This window comes from Diadema setosum, chromosome 3 (genome assembly GCF_964275005.1).
Source record: "Diadema setosum chromosome 3, eeDiaSeto1, whole genome shotgun sequence".
Lineage (NCBI taxonomy): Eukaryota > Metazoa > Echinodermata > Echinoidea > Diadematoida > Diadematidae > Diadema > Diadema setosum.
This window is the reverse complement of record NC_092687.1, coordinates 6,382,332-6,402,586: the sequence shown is the minus strand read 5'-3', so window position 1 is coordinate 6,402,586 and position 20,255 is coordinate 6,382,332. Positions and strand designations below refer to the sequence as shown.

The 20,255-nt window shown below is 36.8% G+C and overlaps 1 protein-coding gene across 1 annotated transcript in view; it reads left to right on the top strand.

The window, feature by feature from the left end:
* The window catches only part of LOC140226693 (T-lymphocyte surface antigen Ly-9-like), a 104,586-nt gene extending 84,332 nt beyond the window's left edge, over positions 1–20,254 (top strand). Inside the window, exons 4-7 of the mRNA XM_072307133.1 lie at positions 7,120–7,428; positions 18,298–18,639; positions 19,119–19,241; positions 20,211–20,254. Of these exons, the coding sequence (XP_072163234.1) occupies positions 7,120–7,428; positions 18,298–18,639; positions 19,119–19,241; positions 20,211–20,254 (818 nt within the window). The remainder of the gene's footprint in view (positions 1–7,119; positions 7,429–18,297; positions 18,640–19,118; positions 19,242–20,210) is intronic.
* The last annotated feature ends 1 nt before the right edge of the window (position 20,255 follows it).

The following is a 20,255-nucleotide window of genomic DNA, read 5'->3' as shown; positions in this document are numbered from 1 at the left end:
CATTTTACAAATTTTAAATACCGGTTATTTCTTGTATTAAAGGAAAAACAATGTCCAATGTCCAATCTACTATCAGCATCCATAAAATTTCGTACTGAGGTGAGGGTATGCATTGGTATGTATGACATACACAGTCATCATGCCTATTACACCTGGGTGTCACAAGTAGCATAAACATCAGCTTAGTGCACAATTCAATCCATGGAGAAATTACAGACTGACATCATGAAGAATTCACAGACAATTTACAGACTGTTAATCGTAGGGAATTTACACAGTATAACACAGCATTGAGCATTTTGGTCCATGTGTCAATTTCAAAGCTGAAAATCTCTGTTCAACCATTTTATGTTTCAAATAAGTTGAAAGGATGAGAAAAAAAAAACAACAACAATTGAGTACGGGAAAATATGGGCTTCCAAATCTTTGGCAGACTATCATAATAAATCATTGATAAGTCAACCTTAATACAGAGCGGTCGTACATTCATAACACGTCTGAGAAGAAATTAGTCTCAACGTGAGAAAATCAAATGAAAAGGAAAAAAATATATATTCTTCGTAACTTTGCAATATTGAGAGTGGCTCGTTCAGTTTGAATGAACAGCAACACAGGAATATTAATCAAAATAAGCTTTATCTTAGCATAATAGCATCATATTACAATTCTTTTTTTTTCTTTTTTTTTCAAGAACCGGTTATCTTTTGTAATCAGTAGAAACAATAACCAATCTACCATTAACATCCATGAAATTACGTACTGAGGTGATGAAGCGTTCCACCAGTATGTGTGACGTGCACAGTCACCACATGTGTATTACACTACCTTGGGTGTCACAATGTAGCATAAACAGTTTTGTGTACACAGTGCAAACACAGTCATGAGCAATTCAATCCATGGAGAAAGGCTGACTGACATCACGAGGAATTTACACAGTATAACACCATAATGTTTCACATACAGGTGAAGGTATGAAAAAAAGAAAAGAACTTAATTGAGTATGGGGAAATAACTTGCGATATTGAGAGCGGCTCGGTCAGAGCGTAGTTTGAACTCGAGTCTAAGCACACACCTGAAAATGATATCCAAACAGGAAAAGAAAAAAAGGAGTTACATACTTGTTTTCCGATGGCAAACTCTTGTGTGCAGCTGCCTTGCCCGTTTTCATGGGCAAACTCTGTGTATATGCAGGTAATTGCTTTTTGTTGTGAATGTTTAAGCGCTCACTTTGATCATGAACAGTAGGCAAAAATCTGTGCCAAAACACACACCAGTTACAACGTAACATGATACTGATTGAATGTTTTAAAATATCCTACTATCCTGATGATAGGATCATGTTACAAATTTTGAATACCGGTTATCTCTTGTAAGTACACATCAGAAAAGGAAATTAATCTCGACGTGAGTTAATCAAATGAAAAGAAAAAAAACTAGAGACTTCATAACTTGCAATATTGAGAGAGGCTCGTTCAGTTTGACAGAACAACAACACATGTATATCAATCAAATGAGCTTCATCTTAGCAAATGAGCGTGGTTTGAAGTCTAATCTGAGCAGACGTTTGTAAATGATATTCTAGCAGGAAAGAGAAAGAAAAGAGTTATATACTTATTTCCCGTGGGTAAACTCTGTGTGCAGCTACTTTGCCCGTTTACATGGGCAAGCCCATTATCATAATGTTGATACAACATAAGGTTGTATCAACGCTAAGGGACTAATTCATGGAAACAAATCTGCAAAACGCAAGAAATGATACTCAGAAACCGGAAATAATGTTCACCATTCATTGAATTAAAGTATGCATACAGTGAGAGATTGACAGAAAATGTTTACTGAATAGTTGACCTGTGCCAGTCCATGTGTCACGAGGCAGACTGCGGGATTATGTATGAGTTTTATGCGTTCCAAGATTGATGCCTCCCCCAAACCATAACCCAATCATGACATGGTTCAGGGACTTGTGTATTAATTTATTCATTCATTTTTTTTTTTTGGTTTTATTATCAATTTGAGGACAGCTCTTAGGTAATGTACTAAAGCATTGACCATCAACTGTGACGCAAATTCGTTCCCGCAAAATCAACCTTGTTGAAAATATTACACCTGTACCTGGTTACGCACAAGCTTGTCATTGAGCAGGTTTCCCGATAATCGTATTGCACAGTCAGACGACCAGACTGGCGACGTTGCGCAGAAAATCACATGACATAATTGTACTTTCGCTTGAATGATGCAGAAATATGAGGAGTACTGGTGAAGTGGATATGTTTTACTGAATGGTAGCCTACTAAGTGCAATGATACCCAGATTGGTCAATACTTATCAATGTTTAATGCACTTTTTTGACAAAATACGGGGTTCAAAATGTTCACACTTCTGTTGATGTGGGAGTAGTAGTAGTTTCACTGTAATGTTTTAAAGGTACAAAATGCATGGGCATTTTATTACAACCAGATATCACGATACTGATCCAAAACCTTCTATTCAAGAAGAATATAATTTTGTGCCTGGACAATTGTCTATTTCTTTTTCTTGATTGTCAGTTTTGGTTAGATTCGCACTTTTCTGCTACGTTTCAACGAACTATCTTTCAATGTGCCATCTATTTTTAAAGTGTCGTTTTTTAAGGCATTGGAACACTCGATATATACAAGTAAGCCTACGAGCTAGGTATTTTTGATGAAAACTTGTCAAATGTTAATTCAAAAAGGTAATTTATCAATATTATGTCTCAACGTCATGTAAATACATTTTTTTTTTCCATTTGTATAATATATGTACGCTGTGCACCATTTACTCTACGCAGCTCTAAGTATCAGAGTAAGGATAAAGTAGGAGAATATGTCTGACGAATAAAAAAAATATGTCTTCTGCACATAGCTTTCTCTATCTCACTCATTCATTCATAGTAAGCTTACATGTATGTTATGATGCAGCCCTTTGACATAACTAGGCCTGTTTAAAGCATTATCTGAGGCTGAACATGTTATACAAAAATGAGATGCCTTGAAGAAGAATATCAATCATTTGAATTCAAACCTATGATAGCAGGCTGCCTAAAAGTAATTCACAAATAAAATGCTAATATATATAGTATATATATATATATATATATATATATATATAGAATATATACACATATGTGTGTGTGTGTGTATGTGTGTGTGTGTGTGCGTGTGTGCGTGTGTTTATTTTTATCCATTGTCTGTTGGGGAATTGCTTTCATATAAAGTAGGGCCTGCATAATTTAATGTAAAGGCTATAAGTTGTAAATATCCAGAGTTGACTACCATCTTCACAGCAACTTACATTATCAGACATTCAATGTCAACCCCCCCCCCCTCCCATAAAATCACACATCCACAGCAAATATGAAATCAGATACCAGCTTTCAGGTAAGTCCTAGTCACTCAGTCCTTATGTCTTGCCGAATGGCTAGTTCATCTATGAAAGTATACTGAGAGTTAAGGTTGTGGCGAGTTATGACCATGACACTCGTGACTGTGATGCGACTAAACAGTGCACCATATGAGCGACTATACCACATTCATATGCACAATAATGGATAAACCTCTCCAACAATCTCTGACTCATCTTACTCATGCTGTTGCCTTCCAGTTTTCAAAGGCAACACGGGGATTACTGCGTTTGAAAACACGAACAACTACAGAAATTTTTCTTTCTCAAGTTGCATATTATACCCTGTCACATTTCGTAACTCACAAGAGAGCTACCTTTATATTGGTTGCACATCATTTCATTTCATTTCATAATGTTATGTATGTGAACACTGAATGAAGCAAACTCGGTGGCCGGGAACATAAACCTTGTTTTGTGTTTGTTTGTTTGTTTGTTTGTTTGTTTGTTGTTGCTGTTGTTTTTCGTGCTCGCTGCTATGCCTTCCAAAGATCAAAATTGTTGTTGTTGTTGTTGTTGTTGTTTGACGTGCACGTTGTTGAGCATGCATGATATGACTGATTAAGTTCTTGTAAACTCTGTATTGAGCCCAGAGTCCGTCTTCTGTGTAACATTTAATGTGTGTAGTTACAGCACTTATGCAAACACCCAGACATTATGTATATGGTACGTGATCTTTTCGCATCATTTCAACTAGATCCATTGCATTATTTTATTTTAGTAAACATGAGACGTTAATAGAAATGCAGACCGAGATAAGGCGTTTTGCCTACTTTGGCATGCTCAACTGCTAAAATGATGTTATATACAATATATATATATATATATATATATATATATATATATATATACATATATATATATGAAGAGCTTGTTTGCAAAAAAACCGATAAGTCCATATTTGCCAAATGGAGATATTTGCGATTAAAGGTCAAGAAAAATAAAGAGAATAATAAGAAATAGTTTGCTTCTTTTGACCATAACTTCAAAAATGTACCTTTATATGTAGTGACCAATATATCATTTAAGAGGTATTATTTTGTACTTTATGACAGAGACCATAATTCAAAATCTTCAAAAATGGACTTATCGGTTTTTGTGAACAAACTCTTCATATATTATATATATATCTATATATATATATATAATATACATATATATAAATATATTGACAAACAACAAACGGACAGGAATGCTTTTTGTTTTTCAATCTTTATTTGATTGCTATAATTTATATAAGAAAGCATTCATAAACATAGTATGAAATCGGCGATATTTAATAAACATAAAAAAGTTAAAAAAAGAGTCAGTGTGTCACCACACTCACACACACACAAACACACTCATAGAAAAAAATATATACATGATTGTTGGATTTCCATGATGAAATATCTCTCTTTTCCTTAGTAATTCATGGAATATGTGTGCAAAATTGTTAAATGATAACTTTCAAGCGATACTTATATTGATATTTATTTCAGTCCTGGAGTATTGAAAACAAGAAAGATTTGAAGGCAAAGATTTGTTCCGTATCATATTTTCAAAAAGTTCCGTACAACGCTTCCTCTAAAACACAGCTTAAAATTGTCTCAATCAAGTAAGTCTCATTTGTTTCCTCATTCGAACTCTGGACCATCTAAGTTAGTGAAATGCTTAGCACTCAATTGTCATTCCAGAGAACCACCCATAAATTCGCACAGAATGGATTGAGATTCCATTCCTCCTCTTCACCTCCCTGACATGACATAGTCTTAGAATACAATGGACATGACAGAACTTGCACCACACTAATTTGATAATTCTAATAAGAAAAAGATGTTCTTATCTACGACAAGTGTAACCGCACGCACCCCAACTGTAGAGATAATATTTCTGTTTGGCCTTTGGCCGTGGGAGGACATTTGAGGAAGAAGAAAAAATCAGTAGAGCAAGTTAAAAAGTTTGTACTGCAATACACTTTATGATATCATGATTATCTTGCCCTCCATTTATGTAAATATTAACATTTTTCATTAATTGAACCTTACCCTCTCAAACTATCTATGTAAACGTGTATGTACTAAAAGACTTAGCTATACATTATAGATATGAAAAACTGGCGACCAAACAGGTTCATCATGCGAAGGAGCGTCGCATTTCCAAGCGCACTATAATTATTCTGTCAATGAATTTTGCTTGTCGCAAATGGGTGCATTACTTGGATGAGTTTCTTTGAGAATTATGAAATCTCGGATTATCTGACAATTTTTATAAAAAATATCACGGTAAAACCGTGAATTCAATATATTCTTCATGACTGAGTCTGTCTTTGACTACGTGTGATGTACAATGTATACAAAAGCCCTCTTCCTCACAGCAACACTGGCTGCGTCCGTGCTTTGTAGCCACATTGCAAAAGGTAAGTAAAGCTTTATTTTCAGGAACCTGCAGATATTATCAATTTAGCGTTTTCTGGTTTCAATATGTCTAATGTACCACTCAACAGTGTGTCCAAGGTAACAGCGATAACCACAACTCAGCAAAGTCGGAAAATGATGTACACTCTAAATTCGTTGGATTAAAAAGTAATCTAATAAGACCATGAGGAGGGACAAATAAACATAAGGTTATTTTTAGTCTAATTGATTTATGAATTAAATCCATTAGATTTGAAATTGATATTCTTATTTGGATTTGTCCCTCCTCATGGTCTATTAGATTACTGTTTAATCCAACAAATTTAGGGTGTAATCACTGTGTATGTATGAGAGCATGGAAAGGCGGTTGCAGTTTCATGATGAGAGCTTACGTTCGTAATGTTTATTGCACTGTATATTCTTTTCAGTTTAACGTACATATATCAACTTGAACTATCGCATTTTCCGTCAACAGTGCTTATCCAGAAACCAGAAACCCCAGGGGATATGCGAGAAAGGCACTCTTATTCTCCTATATTATGACAATGCATGTCTCTTAAAACCTGGTCCACTAGCAAGGTCAACGGACTACAGTAGCATACGGTCTGTAAATAACATCTGGACGATAGAAATGAATAGGAAAGGGAGAATCTAAGATTGATCAGTTCAGCATTATAGAGTGGTGTTTATATTAAAATGCAGACTTAAATGCGTCATTGATTGCTACTAGCGTTTAGCTGCCAAAATCATTTCGATGGTGTCACAATCAATAACGATTGTTGACAGTTATTTTGATATTTCTGGTTGTATTTTCTTGGTAAAATTGCAATACATTTAGTATAAGTCACGTTATTGCTGTCACGTTATACTTCAGACAAAAAGTCTGTCATCTGTTGATAACGAGTTTTGAATAAGAGAAGAAAGGAGAGCGTGGTATTTGGAGTCCGCAGGTCAGCAATGATTGCTGTGATTGAACTTAAGATTCCAAGACATTTCTTTTCATAGCTAAAGAGCCTTCGAATTGATATTGAGTGTGAGAATAAAAAAAATATACATAAAAGAAAAAGCTCACTTGTATTTGCTTGAAAAGAAAAAGTCGTGAATGAAAGTGTAAAAAAAAAACACATGTGGATTACACACCTTTTCGCTATCTCTGCAAGCAGAAGTGACGCACCTTAACATTCTGATTTCTCTACTCTTCAAAACATGCCATTGGGTCAAGTAGCATTCATACGATAGAACCATGCAGTCAGTCTAAAACATGCATAATCACAAACGTTAAATTTCCATCATCTAGCTTCAGTTGTAGGCACGATTCCTACCATTCGGGGATGGAAGGGGAAAGACATCCGACTGCCATGTGATATCCAGGAGGAACCTTTCGTTGTTTATTGGATCAAGAAGGGCATCTCAGATGAGCAGCAGCAAGGGAAGACCAAGGCTAAATTTGTGGATGGGAACTTTAAGAGCGAGGAGGAACGATTCAACATTGAAAGGAACTTTAGCTTGGTCATCACCGACTTGAAAGTGGCAGATGAGGGTCTGTACCATTGTCAGGTGGTGATGAAGAACCTTGAGGATTTTGACAATTCCACCTACATGACGATTAGCTGTAAGTAATATTTATTCATTGTGTCCACACAAGTGAAAGACAAACCGAAAGGAAGAAATACCATCTCAATGAATTCGATAACATTATTTGATCAAAATTTCAAGGTAAATGCAAGCCAAGATAATTATAATAGAATGATTCATAAATAGGTTAGTACGTCATGTAGCATCTTACTGACTAAATATCAAAGATATCATATACTAAAAGACATACGAAACCCGGTTTTTCTGTAGTTTGTCTTTGATCGCAGTGATAAAATTCCTTTACACAAGATAATTCAAATCAGAGAAAAGGACGGTCACGTTAAGTAATGTTGCACTATATATGATTATTATGACATTACTTTTCAGCTCTTCATGGCAGCTGCATTTCGCCACATGCATTTGCACAGACGTCATGCTACTGTGCTATCTTCTGATCCCAAAACTGTATATAAGTGGTGATTTTGTTGGCTTCCCTTCTAAAAGCCTCTCTTAGGGGATCAAAATCATAATCCCTTCACGTTAATGTGTTATCTTTAAGAATCTGGAACAAACATGTGAGTTTGTTTACCACCTAAGTGAGGGACCGTGGGTTTTTAAATACCCTAAATATTACTAAAGCAACTAAGTAAATATCTTAATACGTGTCATATAACTTTTATTGATTTACTACTACTTTTTCTAAAATCACCTGAATTCGCCCAATAAGAACCTTCCAAGCCAAAAGAGTCTGTCCATGACACTATGTGAAAAGTTTTGCTTTAAAAACTTGTTTTTATGATTAACAAAGAGACTTTAAATGCAACTTGTAGACTGAATTAATTTGCATGTTCGTCCGTTAATAGTTTGATTATGATTACTAACATTAACAAAGCAATAACTGCCCCGTATACAATATTGGTGAATGTGAAGAAATGGATATAAGGCAATGTAAGAGAAATGGGGAAAAAAATCAAAAGGATCGCAAAGTCCAACATTCGGACGTGTGCTAGTCCAGATTCTGGACGTTTTCTATCATTACGCATCCACGCGCCGCTCCACAGCTTATCGCGCTATCCCCTGTAACCGCTCGATGCCAACAAACCTGTCCGAAAAAAAAAACAAAAAACAAAAAACAAAAAAAAAAAAAAAAAAAAAAAAAACGTCCAGAATGGTTTGACAGTGCGTAGGGTCAAAAGGTCATATTAGGTATGCTTACGTAATGCCATCTCTCGCAAGCTCATTGCGTATGCATGAAAACTAAGGGATCGATCACAGAAAAGTTATGTGGGATCGATCGATCTGCAGCCAGCTGTGTGCATTGCACCGTGAATACAGTGCAATCTGCAACAATTACTAATTATGTGCACAGAGATGCCTGCATTTTTGCACAACACACATTATCACAATCAAAGAGCCAACTCTTTGATCACAATGCAATGCGATACATGTACTCAGTTCTTCAGTGATCCGTACCATGCATTGTTGCACAGCTGATTCGTGCAACGTTTTTGACTGGCTGAAAGTTATGGTTGCAGTCATGTCCGACCTACTTTCACGTGGTGTTTTGGACTTTGTTGTGCCCAGATTCGATGATGACTTGAATATTATTCTTGAGATTGAAAATGGCGAGCTACAAATCGCCAGCTCGCCGATGTGTGATTTGTGATGTGCCACTTCTAACGTCCACACACTACATAAAACTGCAAAGAACTCTGTGAAGGTCGTGAGATGTGGACCTCAAGAAAAGTTGGAAGATTTGTTTGGCGATGTTATTGTTGGTAAAGGGGATCAATATGTTTTTTTTTGGTTTTTTTTTAGGGGGGGGGGGTAGATTGTGCCGATCATATTCATTAAAAGAAATAATTTTGTCATCAATTATTCTTCCTTAATAATATTGTATGATGAAATATTCAGAAATTAAAGAAATTCTTTAATTGACATAGGCACTTGTGGCCCACTAAATAACAATGTAATTTTGTAATAAGCTCTGGGCTGTGAGATGTAGGTTCTATGAACCGCTACTTAGCGATGGTATACAAAATATCAAGCATATTATGATCAGGGGTGGTGGAGGTGAAGGGGATAGGGTACAACCACATTACACAATTTGTAGTGCAAAGTTGTGAAGTACATGTAAGGAACCAGAAGGTGCCTTTTTTAGAGAGCAGTCTAAATTTAAAGAATTGCGCTAAGTTTGTACAACTTTTATAATTTTATTACCACTTCATGTAGGGCCTACTGGGCAGTTAGACCGACACTATTCACTTTGATAATTTCTGTAACAGAGATAATCAGACCAATATCCCTGTTGTAAGAATACCCCGTGAAGCCCTGGTCACAACTCGCCGTGCGTGCTTTTTGTCCGTACGTTCTTGGCGGAGGCCACGGCGTTCACGTTTTTTCTAAAAACGTGGGGAGGAAGTGACTAGCGCAGGGAGGAAGTACGTCAACGCACGACACTCGCACGGTTGCGCAGGATGTAAGTACGTGGCCCGCACGCCACGCCTGGCCATGAGGGCTTACGTGCATCGTACGTTGTGCACGTAGTAAGTGAGTTGTACGTGCTTACAACTTACAATCTGCGTGAGATAGCTACGTTCTCTTGCGGAGGCTGTAATTACACGTGCTGCTCACGTAAGATATCCCTACTCTGTCGCATGTTGTAAGTGCGTGCAAGTGCGATGATTTTTTTCTCCCTGTCAGATGCTAGGGGTAGGCCTAATTAATATAGGACCACCTTCCAAGGTTCTTCATGTGTATAATCATACTTCTTCTCCATAGATGTATATGGTAGTTTAAACTTCTGTGTGTCATATTCACTTCATGTCTGTAGGTTCTTATATATTCTGTTGAAAGAAATGAGATTGAAATAAATAAACTAAGTGAAATACTATGTGAAATGTGTGCATATTTGACTCATTGACAGAGAAAGGGTTAATAGGCTATCTGGGGGCGTTTCATCAACGAGTTCGTCGCAGGTTTTCACCGACAAATTTGCTATCAGCCAATCAGACGCAAGGATTTCAGTAGCTTTTAACAGTTGTCGGTGTAAATCACCGACAAAAAGTTTCATGAAACACCCCCCAGGTATAGGACCATAGAGCTGTACAGCTCTATGTATAGGACCTAGGTTACATCACGTATAAAATGGCATTGTATACCTGATGTAGGCTAATAGGCTAATGTCAATATCAGGTATACAATGACATTGTATAACATTATTTGGATTAAAACATCCTAACACATTGGCACTTGAGGTGAGATGCGTATGATTTGCTGTTATGAAGTCTGCCATCTTTATACCCAGTTTCAGAGGTGGTGGCATTTCAGACATGGAGGCATTTTTTCTAGCTAGAGTTATCAGCATATTAATAGAACAATGAATGTAGGCCTATGGGTTTGCAGTTTCATCTGAGGCTAAAGGTGTCACGTTTGCAATTAAGGCCCTATATAAGGTAATACTGTCATAGAAAATTCTTCCTTGCTTAATTTCAAAATATACACATTCTCAATTTCAGAGAATGGTACTGACTTTAACACTGTTTTGCATATACAATGATGATCAATGCCTTTTAACCACGCTTGTGCAGATCTTGAATGTAACATTTTTTTTTCAAAACTCCAAAAATCTTGTCACTTCATGCATTGACCATTCAGAGCTCAAGATTTCTATATGTTTTGCTTCTTCAAGAAGTTTTTTACTTTGTCTTATGTGCCACAAAATATGGTACAAGTGTATACAAGTGTATGTATATATATATATATATATATATATATATATATATACTAATCGCGTACCAGGCAGAAGGGTCCTATAACATAATCATTTTGGCATTGGTTTGTGACACAATTCGAAAGAGTTTTGAAAGCCCTTTCAAGTGATATAACAATAATTTTACTGTGTATGCGATTTTTCGATCCTATAATCCTTACAGGGAATTTCTGCCCGGTAGGTGAAATAGAACAGTATGAATATATAATTGCCATCATCATGACATCTTGGAGACGAAAATGATGATACTCGTCCGTCGGCTCAGTTCGTGTACCTTGCAGAGATCACTGCGCACAACTTGCGTTTTAAGTGCGGAGCAGGTGCTTATTCGGCAAGTTCGGTACGGTCTGCGTGCTCTATTGAACAGTTGAACTCAGGGAAGTGTCGAATAAGCACGGGCTGCGCACTTATTACGTGCTCAACACGTACGTGCTACGTGTGCCGTCAGCCGAGCAAGTGGCGGTGGGAAAATTTAAAAAAACGCACGGAGTCAGTGCGTTGTACGCACGTTCGCTGTAGAGTGCACGTACGTTGCCCGCACTTAGGGTGAATCCGTAGCCCGAACGCAGCGAAAGTTCCTCGGGTCCTAAAAGTGCTACGGCGTGTCTGCGTGCTCGAAAATTCGTGCGGAGGTGGTACTTACTACGTACGGATCCCCAAATTTTGCCCACGTTTTTGTAAGTAGACAGCACGCACTTGCAAGTACGGCGAGTTGTGACCACGGCTTCACTCAGTTTTTTGTTTGTTAGTCTTCATGATAGTAAAGCTAAACTTAGTAAACCAAGATGAAGACACTTAAGAGCATTTTTGCTAGAGATATTGGTCCATTTGTCTCTGGCATTACAAGTGAAGAGTTTTGGTTGAACTGCCCTTCTGCATATGCATATAAAGGTTACATATATATATATATATATATATATGTATATATCTTCCTTTTTTTTTTGGCAAACCATACCTGTATTTGCTCAAAATAGTAGCTCCATGTCTATATATACATTATCAAATAAGTAGGCCTATTCATATCAAAAGACAGTCTAACAAAGCAACTTTTTTTTTCTAATTCACAAATATTTAAGGGGGATATCAGTGTGAAATTATGCTTGGGAAATGTGTGGGCCATGCACACAACACACACAAACACATACACGCATGTGCACACACACACACAAACATACACAAACACATGCACACACACACACACACACACACTCACATGTTAGCAATTTGATTAAACCCCCTATTACAAATCACATCCAAATTAAAACATTGTATATGTACTTTGCACATACAGCTGTACAGTGTAGTAGACTTTATTTTTTTCAACGTTTATGGCACCTGATTATTGGTAAATAAGTTTACTATTGTTCACTATTGTACTTTGAAATGTACAATGTACAGTGTACATGTACATTACTCATATGTGCAAATATATGTACTGTTAAATACACTGTGTAGTCTTCATCATTTCATGTACAGCAGACAGCAAAGTGAAGACAAATGGACTACGAGTAGTGTAATTTGAGAATATGTATAACTTGTACATTTTTTTAATCACATTACTTCTTAAGCCTTCATTATAAAAATCTGGCCATGATGGTAAAACTGTTAATGTTGTACCAACTACCAAGGAAGTTTCAAAGCTAGCATCCCACTCCCAACTGTCAATAGTGAGTTCAAAAAGTTGTCACTCTGGGAAGGACATTCAAAATAATTCCTCAGGTGTATAAGTGTCTTTAAAGTTGGATATTCTGTGCCACCAAGTACTCATAAAACACTGAAATTAAATGTTCTATAGTTTATGAAATATTAGGCATACACTTGTATTTCAGTTGTTTCTCCATGCTCTTGAAATTCCTTCATTATACACTTTCATTTGTACATGTACATGTACAAGTACTGTAATATACAATACATTTACTGTATATTCATGATAGTCCATGATCATTGTTCAACAACAGTGCATTATTTCAAACAAATTACATTGTAAACTGTTTGACTCTGAATTTTGATGTCTGAGAAATAATTTGATATGTCACATTTCAGTCTGATTACTATGTGTAGTAGACTCTCATTACACATCAAACATACAGGATTAACACAAACTGGTTACAAGTTATGACAAAGAAATCTTTGTTTTTTCATTTGTTGCGCTTTACAACAATTCTTGGTTTAAAAAAATGCTTCAAAGTTTAAAAAAAGAAAATAAATTCATTGCTACACAGTTCAAACTATAGGTAAAAATGTTCGTGTGCATTAACAGAACTAGTTTTAGTTTTATCAAAATGGGCCAAAGAACATACTGTACTTCTCATGAATGATTTTGTATGTAAAGAAAGTATTATAAAATGGTAAACAAGTTCTTGGTAGTTGTACAACTCAAAACACACTCTACGCATTTGTGCACTTGTATGTACATGTATGCATAGATGAACATGCGATGTACGATTACATGTGCAGACAAACAGCATTTTCAGTTCAATTTTCAAACACCCACCCAAACACCCAAAACACACAGCCCATCCCCACTTGGCATGGTCTGTATGTACATGTACATGTAATCCACTACATCACAAAAACACAACCTTGAACTAAAATATTTCAACTTTTCCATAATTTTATCACTTGTAATTATGATATGTACCCATCAACATGTCCAATGAAAATCAATGAAAATATTCATGCCTAAAAAAACTAAGTACAGTATGAAAAGTAGGTGTGTACAAATGTACATTGTATTTGCCTCTATGAATAAGAGCAAGGTACAGTTATTGCAGTGATAAAAAGAAAATTATTGTACATGTAGCATGGAACTGCAAAAATTCAGGTACACCAGAAACCAATGTACCAGCCACTCACCATTACAAACCTTAAGGAGGAAAAACACCCACAGTGGATTCTTGTTTTAAAACAATCATATGAATTCTCTAAAAAATAATTTTCAAATCCCAAAGGTACAAGCTAAGCTACATGTACACGTGTATACGTGACATTTTTCATTAAAAAAAAAAAAAAAATCTCAGCTACGATGTACAGCTGTACAGCTGTACATGATTGTTCATGTTACCAGTATATCTGATAAGGCCTGAAAATTGAGTGCTTTTAAAAAGTGGATATAATCGTCTAGATCACTTGGGCATCCACACAAAACCGTTATGTGTACGTTGCTTTACATCAACACCCAGGCCAGATGCAATGGTAGCTATCAGAACTCTGATTTCACCATCTGTTGCTAACGTGCTGTCAACAATTTCCTTTTGGATATCAGTTTCCATGTTCTGGTGGTACATATAAACTTATTAACATACCTGTGGCAACCTTCTGGAAGCAGTGCCATAAAGGTCGCCTACACATTACTGCACATTTTTCTTATCATCCTTTCACAACATGCACCATGGATCTTCAAGTCATCTGCCAGCCACTTGAACATTGTATCTGCAGCAGCAGCAGACTTGACAACATGTTTTATATTTTGCTTGTCCGGCAACTGATTTACCCCACACATAATTGCGAAGACCAAAGTTTTCGATGATACCGCTACGCACATCTCTGGTTGCAGTGGCTGTCAGGGCAAAAATTTTCAATACACTCCTCGAAATGCTTTGGTGTCTCCAGATGCAGTCCCCCTATTTGAAAAATAAGAAAAAAAAAACAGTAAGACTAAAATAAAAAAACATTTCTACATTGCACATGTGATTTTAATAATGCCTGCAGTCTCTTCAATGCATATTGCATAGCCATAAGACTGCATAATTTTAATATAGATGAACAAGTATTGTAAGGGAACATAATGTGTAAACGATTGTAACAGATACGCCGAGAGAGGGCGGAAAGAAGAACGAAAGATGGCGACTGTCCTCAGAGGACCTATGTTGACGATTCGGTACCGAAGACCGAATTAAAGTGTTCAAAAGGCAAACCCTGTCTGGTTCTAGTGTCATTCCCTGTTGTGCAAAGTTGTCCCCTTTCAGTATGAGTACATTTGCATACTGAAGCATGTTCCAATTTTGAGTTTTTTTTCACAATGTACATGCACATGAAGAATTAGTCTGTGGGCCACAGCGTGTGTCTCGATTGCTCCTCTGTCTGTGTAGAGGAGCAAAGCCGACGAGACACAGGCTGTGTCTCACAGATTAGGGCCTAAAGCTAAGGCAGTAGGCCTATGTGTAATTGCATTTGTATGCGAGAAAGTTACAGTAGTTACTGTACTGTACAAAACAATTAAACCAGTGCAGTTACGGTGTTAACAATTTATTACAATTACACAGGATTTGACTCAGCTCAGTACACCTAGGAACACTCACAAGAGTAGTACTGTAGTAGAAGCCTGACATGTGTTTACCCTACCCGGCCCAGAGGCCAGACATTTAACTACATTTAGTTTTACAATCATTTTTTTGTTGTTCAACTAAGGGCCTACAGTTACAGTTTGTAATTCAAGACAAGAGACACGTAATGAAAGTTGCCTTGACGTATCATTTGTAGAAACTGGATACATCGTAGATCTAACGTTAACTGATTAGCTTACCACTAGCCCGCTTGAGTCTTCGACTTTGTCACGCAGGCCAAGCAAGATCCATATCCCTGCTCATCTGGTCCGAAATTAAAGACTTCAAAGGCATGACAAGAGCCACAGCTTTCGGAGAGTGTGGTCCATCATGTAGATCTAGTTTGCGAAAAATATCAATGCACAACGGTGCAGCTTGGAAGTTGGAACACCACACTATTGCCGAAACCAGTCGGCATGGAGATAAACAAAATCATGAGTCTATGACCACGCACGGAGAAACGAGTACGTGTAGTAGGGACTTCTGAGTTCTAATTCTGCTGCTGCTCCCCGAAACCGTCAACGAATCCAAGCTTCTCAGTAGCACATTGCATTGAATGCTCTTCTCATTATCACTGTCAGAAAAGCGACGCGGAGACGCTGATGTTGACATCCATTGATCATGTAAACAAGGTTTGGAGGAAATACTTGAAATGCTGCACAGATTTTGGTCGGAAAACGCAAGACTCGGAATCAATACGAAAAGCACATTTGTTGCACAAGCTGTAGGCTGTACACGCGATCCGGGGGCGTTTTTTTTTTTTAAGACGGCACAGATTGGGGCATGGCGCGTGTTAAACCTATGGGAAAAACGTTGGGTTAGGGTTTTTGGTTATGGTTATGGTTATGGTTAGGGTCAGGGTTGGGGTTAGGGTTAGGGTTAGGGTTAGGGTTAGGGTTAGGGTTTGATGGTTAGGGTTAGGATTAGGATTAGGGTTAGGTTTAGGGATAGGGTCCCCGATAGATTTTTAGTTTCCCCAATCTGTGCCGTCTAAAAAAAAAACAAAAAACAAACAAGCATCCGGGGGATCCCGATCGAGAAGTAAAAAGCCACCTCGAAATTGACATGTACGATAAGTCACGATGCTTTAAATGGGCGAATATCTTTTCTACACGTATTTATCAGTTTTTTTTATTTGTAATTTTTAAATTATTTTTTTTTTCTGTCGAAAACTAGATTTAAAATGCGGGTTATTGTGATATTTATAATTTAATTTATAACAGTTATGGAAACGAGTAGAAGTTAGTCTTAATCTTACGCACGGTTTATGTACGTTCTAATTTCATTCTCCTCTTATGATCTCTAAGATATATCTTTAGAGCAATTTTTAATAAAAGTAAAAATAATTTTGAAATTCCATCAATATTTGGAGAGATTAATACAAATATTGGCGTAAAATACGTATGTTATATTGCTACATGCAATATACCTGTTAGCAATAAGACTACTTTTTTGTTTCAAACAATATTTTATTTCGATTTCATCATCCATCATTGATTACAATTCAGTATTTAATTGTGTTGCTTGCAGCGTGACATTTCAAACGTACATCAAAATATTACAAAATAATTCTTAGGACTGTCATTGTGTAAATTTCCGATTGTTCTACTACTAGTATACAATGCACAGTAACTGCTTCACAAATATAATCATCCCCGCAATAATTATAAAATCAATTGTTAATGCCTAATGGGTCAGCAAAACCAAAATGTATGTACAATACACATTACAAAATATACCCATTGACTGCGACTACAAGATTAGAGATCGATCGACTTTTTTCGATCCCACAAATTGCCAGCTGGACGCGATCTCATCGACCAATCAGGATGCTCGAAATGAATGAGGGGATGGGGGTGGGGCCAATTTTTTCCGAAATATTTCGGGGAGACTTGGCAAACCAGACTGGACTGTTTTGGAGGTCGAGATGCGTGCGTGCGCGGCAAATTAATACACGAGCATACGGTGGGGCATACGCGTGCTGTAGCGGTGTGTGCGCGCGGTAAATGATCACACAAAATAGTCCAGGCAGTGGACTTGACGTGTGCCGGCAATGGAGCCAAAATTAATTCTTGCGCCGTTTGTGGGTTGTTCTTTCGACGTTGGTGCTAATGATGCGTGTACGATTGCTAAGCTTTGGCTGGGCTTGTTTTTATCTACTTCCTTTTTTAGGATTGCTGAACATTGTTTTGTGCTCCCATTAATGAAGATTCCCTGTAATAATTTTATTTTTCATTTTATTCCTTATGTATCATTAATCTATCATTTATTTCCTGATTGACGATTTTTTTTCTTATTTCCTTTTCAAATCACGATCATCTAGGCACGTATTTCAGGAGTTCATTTTTCGTAATAACGAACCAGAGAAAAAAGAAAACACCGAAATTTATCTTAATTCCGATCGTCATGATAATAGTGCATGTTATCCTCATAGACTGTGTGTTCCACTGAGCGGAAAGCAGAGTGATTTCTTTTTAAACACACGTAAATGTCAAACTTTCGCCCATGGAGAGACCCTCTCCAAATGTTTGTTCTGCTGCGTAATTTCGTAATCTGTGAGTTTTTGTTAAACCGCAGCCAATTTTCTTTTTGTTTATCTTCGTCAATGACTTCGTTAAAAGAGAAATCTATCCGTACCCCTCTTCGATGTAAGCGAGTTTTCCCCCATGGATTTTCATAATGTTGATATTTGTACGTGAAGCTTCCCTTCGTCATAACGAAATTTCGTTATAACCGTTTTCGTTGTAACGAGAGTGCACTGCTTGTATTATACTTTATTACATGTATAATTTCATGTCTCCCTATATAGCTGTGGCTTTAAAGCATACAATCGAGCAATGCGTATATGGGAGTCAGTCCCATCAAAGCCAGTGCATATACCAAACTACCTTCGAAACTCCTTCGGTCAACATTACGTGTGTCGTGAGTGGATTCAGGCCTAACATTTCCATGCAGTGGACCGATGGGACGGGAAAGACACTACATTCTGTGGCTTCCAAACAGACAACTCTACCCGACGACACATTCGAGAGGTTCGAAACAATCACTGTTTCAGCTAAACACGGGACAGAGCAAACCTTTATGTGCACTGCTGCTGGAGATTCGCTATTTGGCACGTCGACAGTAGAAATCACCATTCTACACTTACCAGGTTTGTAAAAAGTTGTCAACTTCATGTTTGTTGGATCACAGAAATGCCTTAACAGATGTTTTTTATTCAGGTTAATCAAAGGATTTTTTTGTATTTATTTATTTTTTATTTTTTTTTTGTAAAGCAATAACTTGGCCAGGACAAGGAAAGATAAATCCTTGAAATTGATTCAAAACATTTTCTCTTCAAAAAAAAAAAAAAAATAACAACAACAAAAAAGATGTACCGAGCCTATGCTATGCAAACACGCAATTAAGCTAAAAAAAGTGTTCTGCACATGCGCGAGGCTGACCAGTGTTTCTATAGAGGCTGCGTCCTATTAGCATTCGCGTTGCAGATCTAAAATTCCGTACTGTCGATACGAGTATGATGGTTCTGTTCATAATAATGATAAGAAGAAATGAGGTATTATTTTATTTACATTTTTATTGTCTAAATCAAGGAAAACTCGTTTTAGCTGTGTCTCTATAAAATTTCAGGAAGACGTGATAATACGGGTCTCGTTATTGGACTGGTCATTGCTGTGCCTGTCACCATGGTCACCCTATTTCTGCTTGTTGGAATGTTTCTTCAACACTATCACCCTGACTACCTACCGCGAACAGGTTTTGACTTTCTTCTTTTTACTTTTGTATAATCAAATCCATACTTCTTTTTTTTTGAGGAGTGGAACATTGCGTACCATATCAAGATTTAGCCGTCAATCTTAAACACGAAGTCGGCCAAAAAGCTTGCGTTTGGATTTGATTTGTTTTGATTTGATAATGGTTTACTGAAACAAACATGCAAAGTAGTAGACCGAGGCAAAATTAAAATGCATCATATTGACAAACATTTATCTTGGTAATATAATCTGTCTGATTATCCAGTTCTGCACAGCCTTCTAGTGGTACATTCAGCATAAAGTTAAAGAGAAGGTACGGTATTGGTGAATATGAGAATTTGGCTTTTAACTTTTTGCGAGATACCAAATAAAATACTTTTGACATAGTACTGAACATACCATTCTAAGAGGAATTCAAGGTTTATTTGATGAAAATCGGGTTTGGTATGACTGTAACATCCACAAACAAGGTAAAAGAAAGCGATCGTAAAAAAGTGCGGGTCTCACACTTAATTAGAATCGCTCTGTTTTGGATATCTCAGCCATTTCAATTTCAATTTTTTTTATCAAATAAAAGTGGAATTCCTCATGGAATTACATGCTCTTTCATATTTCATAAGAGGTTTCTAATTATCTCACCACAAGATGTTAGAAACCTGAAATTAGGTCTCAACCAAAACCATACGATCCCTTTAAAAAAAATGTAAACAACGGCAGATGTCCAGTTTGCGATAAAATGAGTTTTCATATATTCCAATGTAACGTGGGTTTGTTTATTGCTTTTTAAAGAATAAAAGAGAGAAAAAAGTGAAGATAGTTTAGTAGATTCATTTTCACATGTAATCTGCAACGGAATATTGAGTAAATCAATACAGATGTTATGTATTTTATTACATCTATATTGATGTATAGCTTGAACACTATGACCAGCATTAGTGCCCTTGTCGTTGGTTTTGTCACATTTCACAGGATGTGGTTGGATTCCCTGCTGGCAGAGACCACACAGACTAGA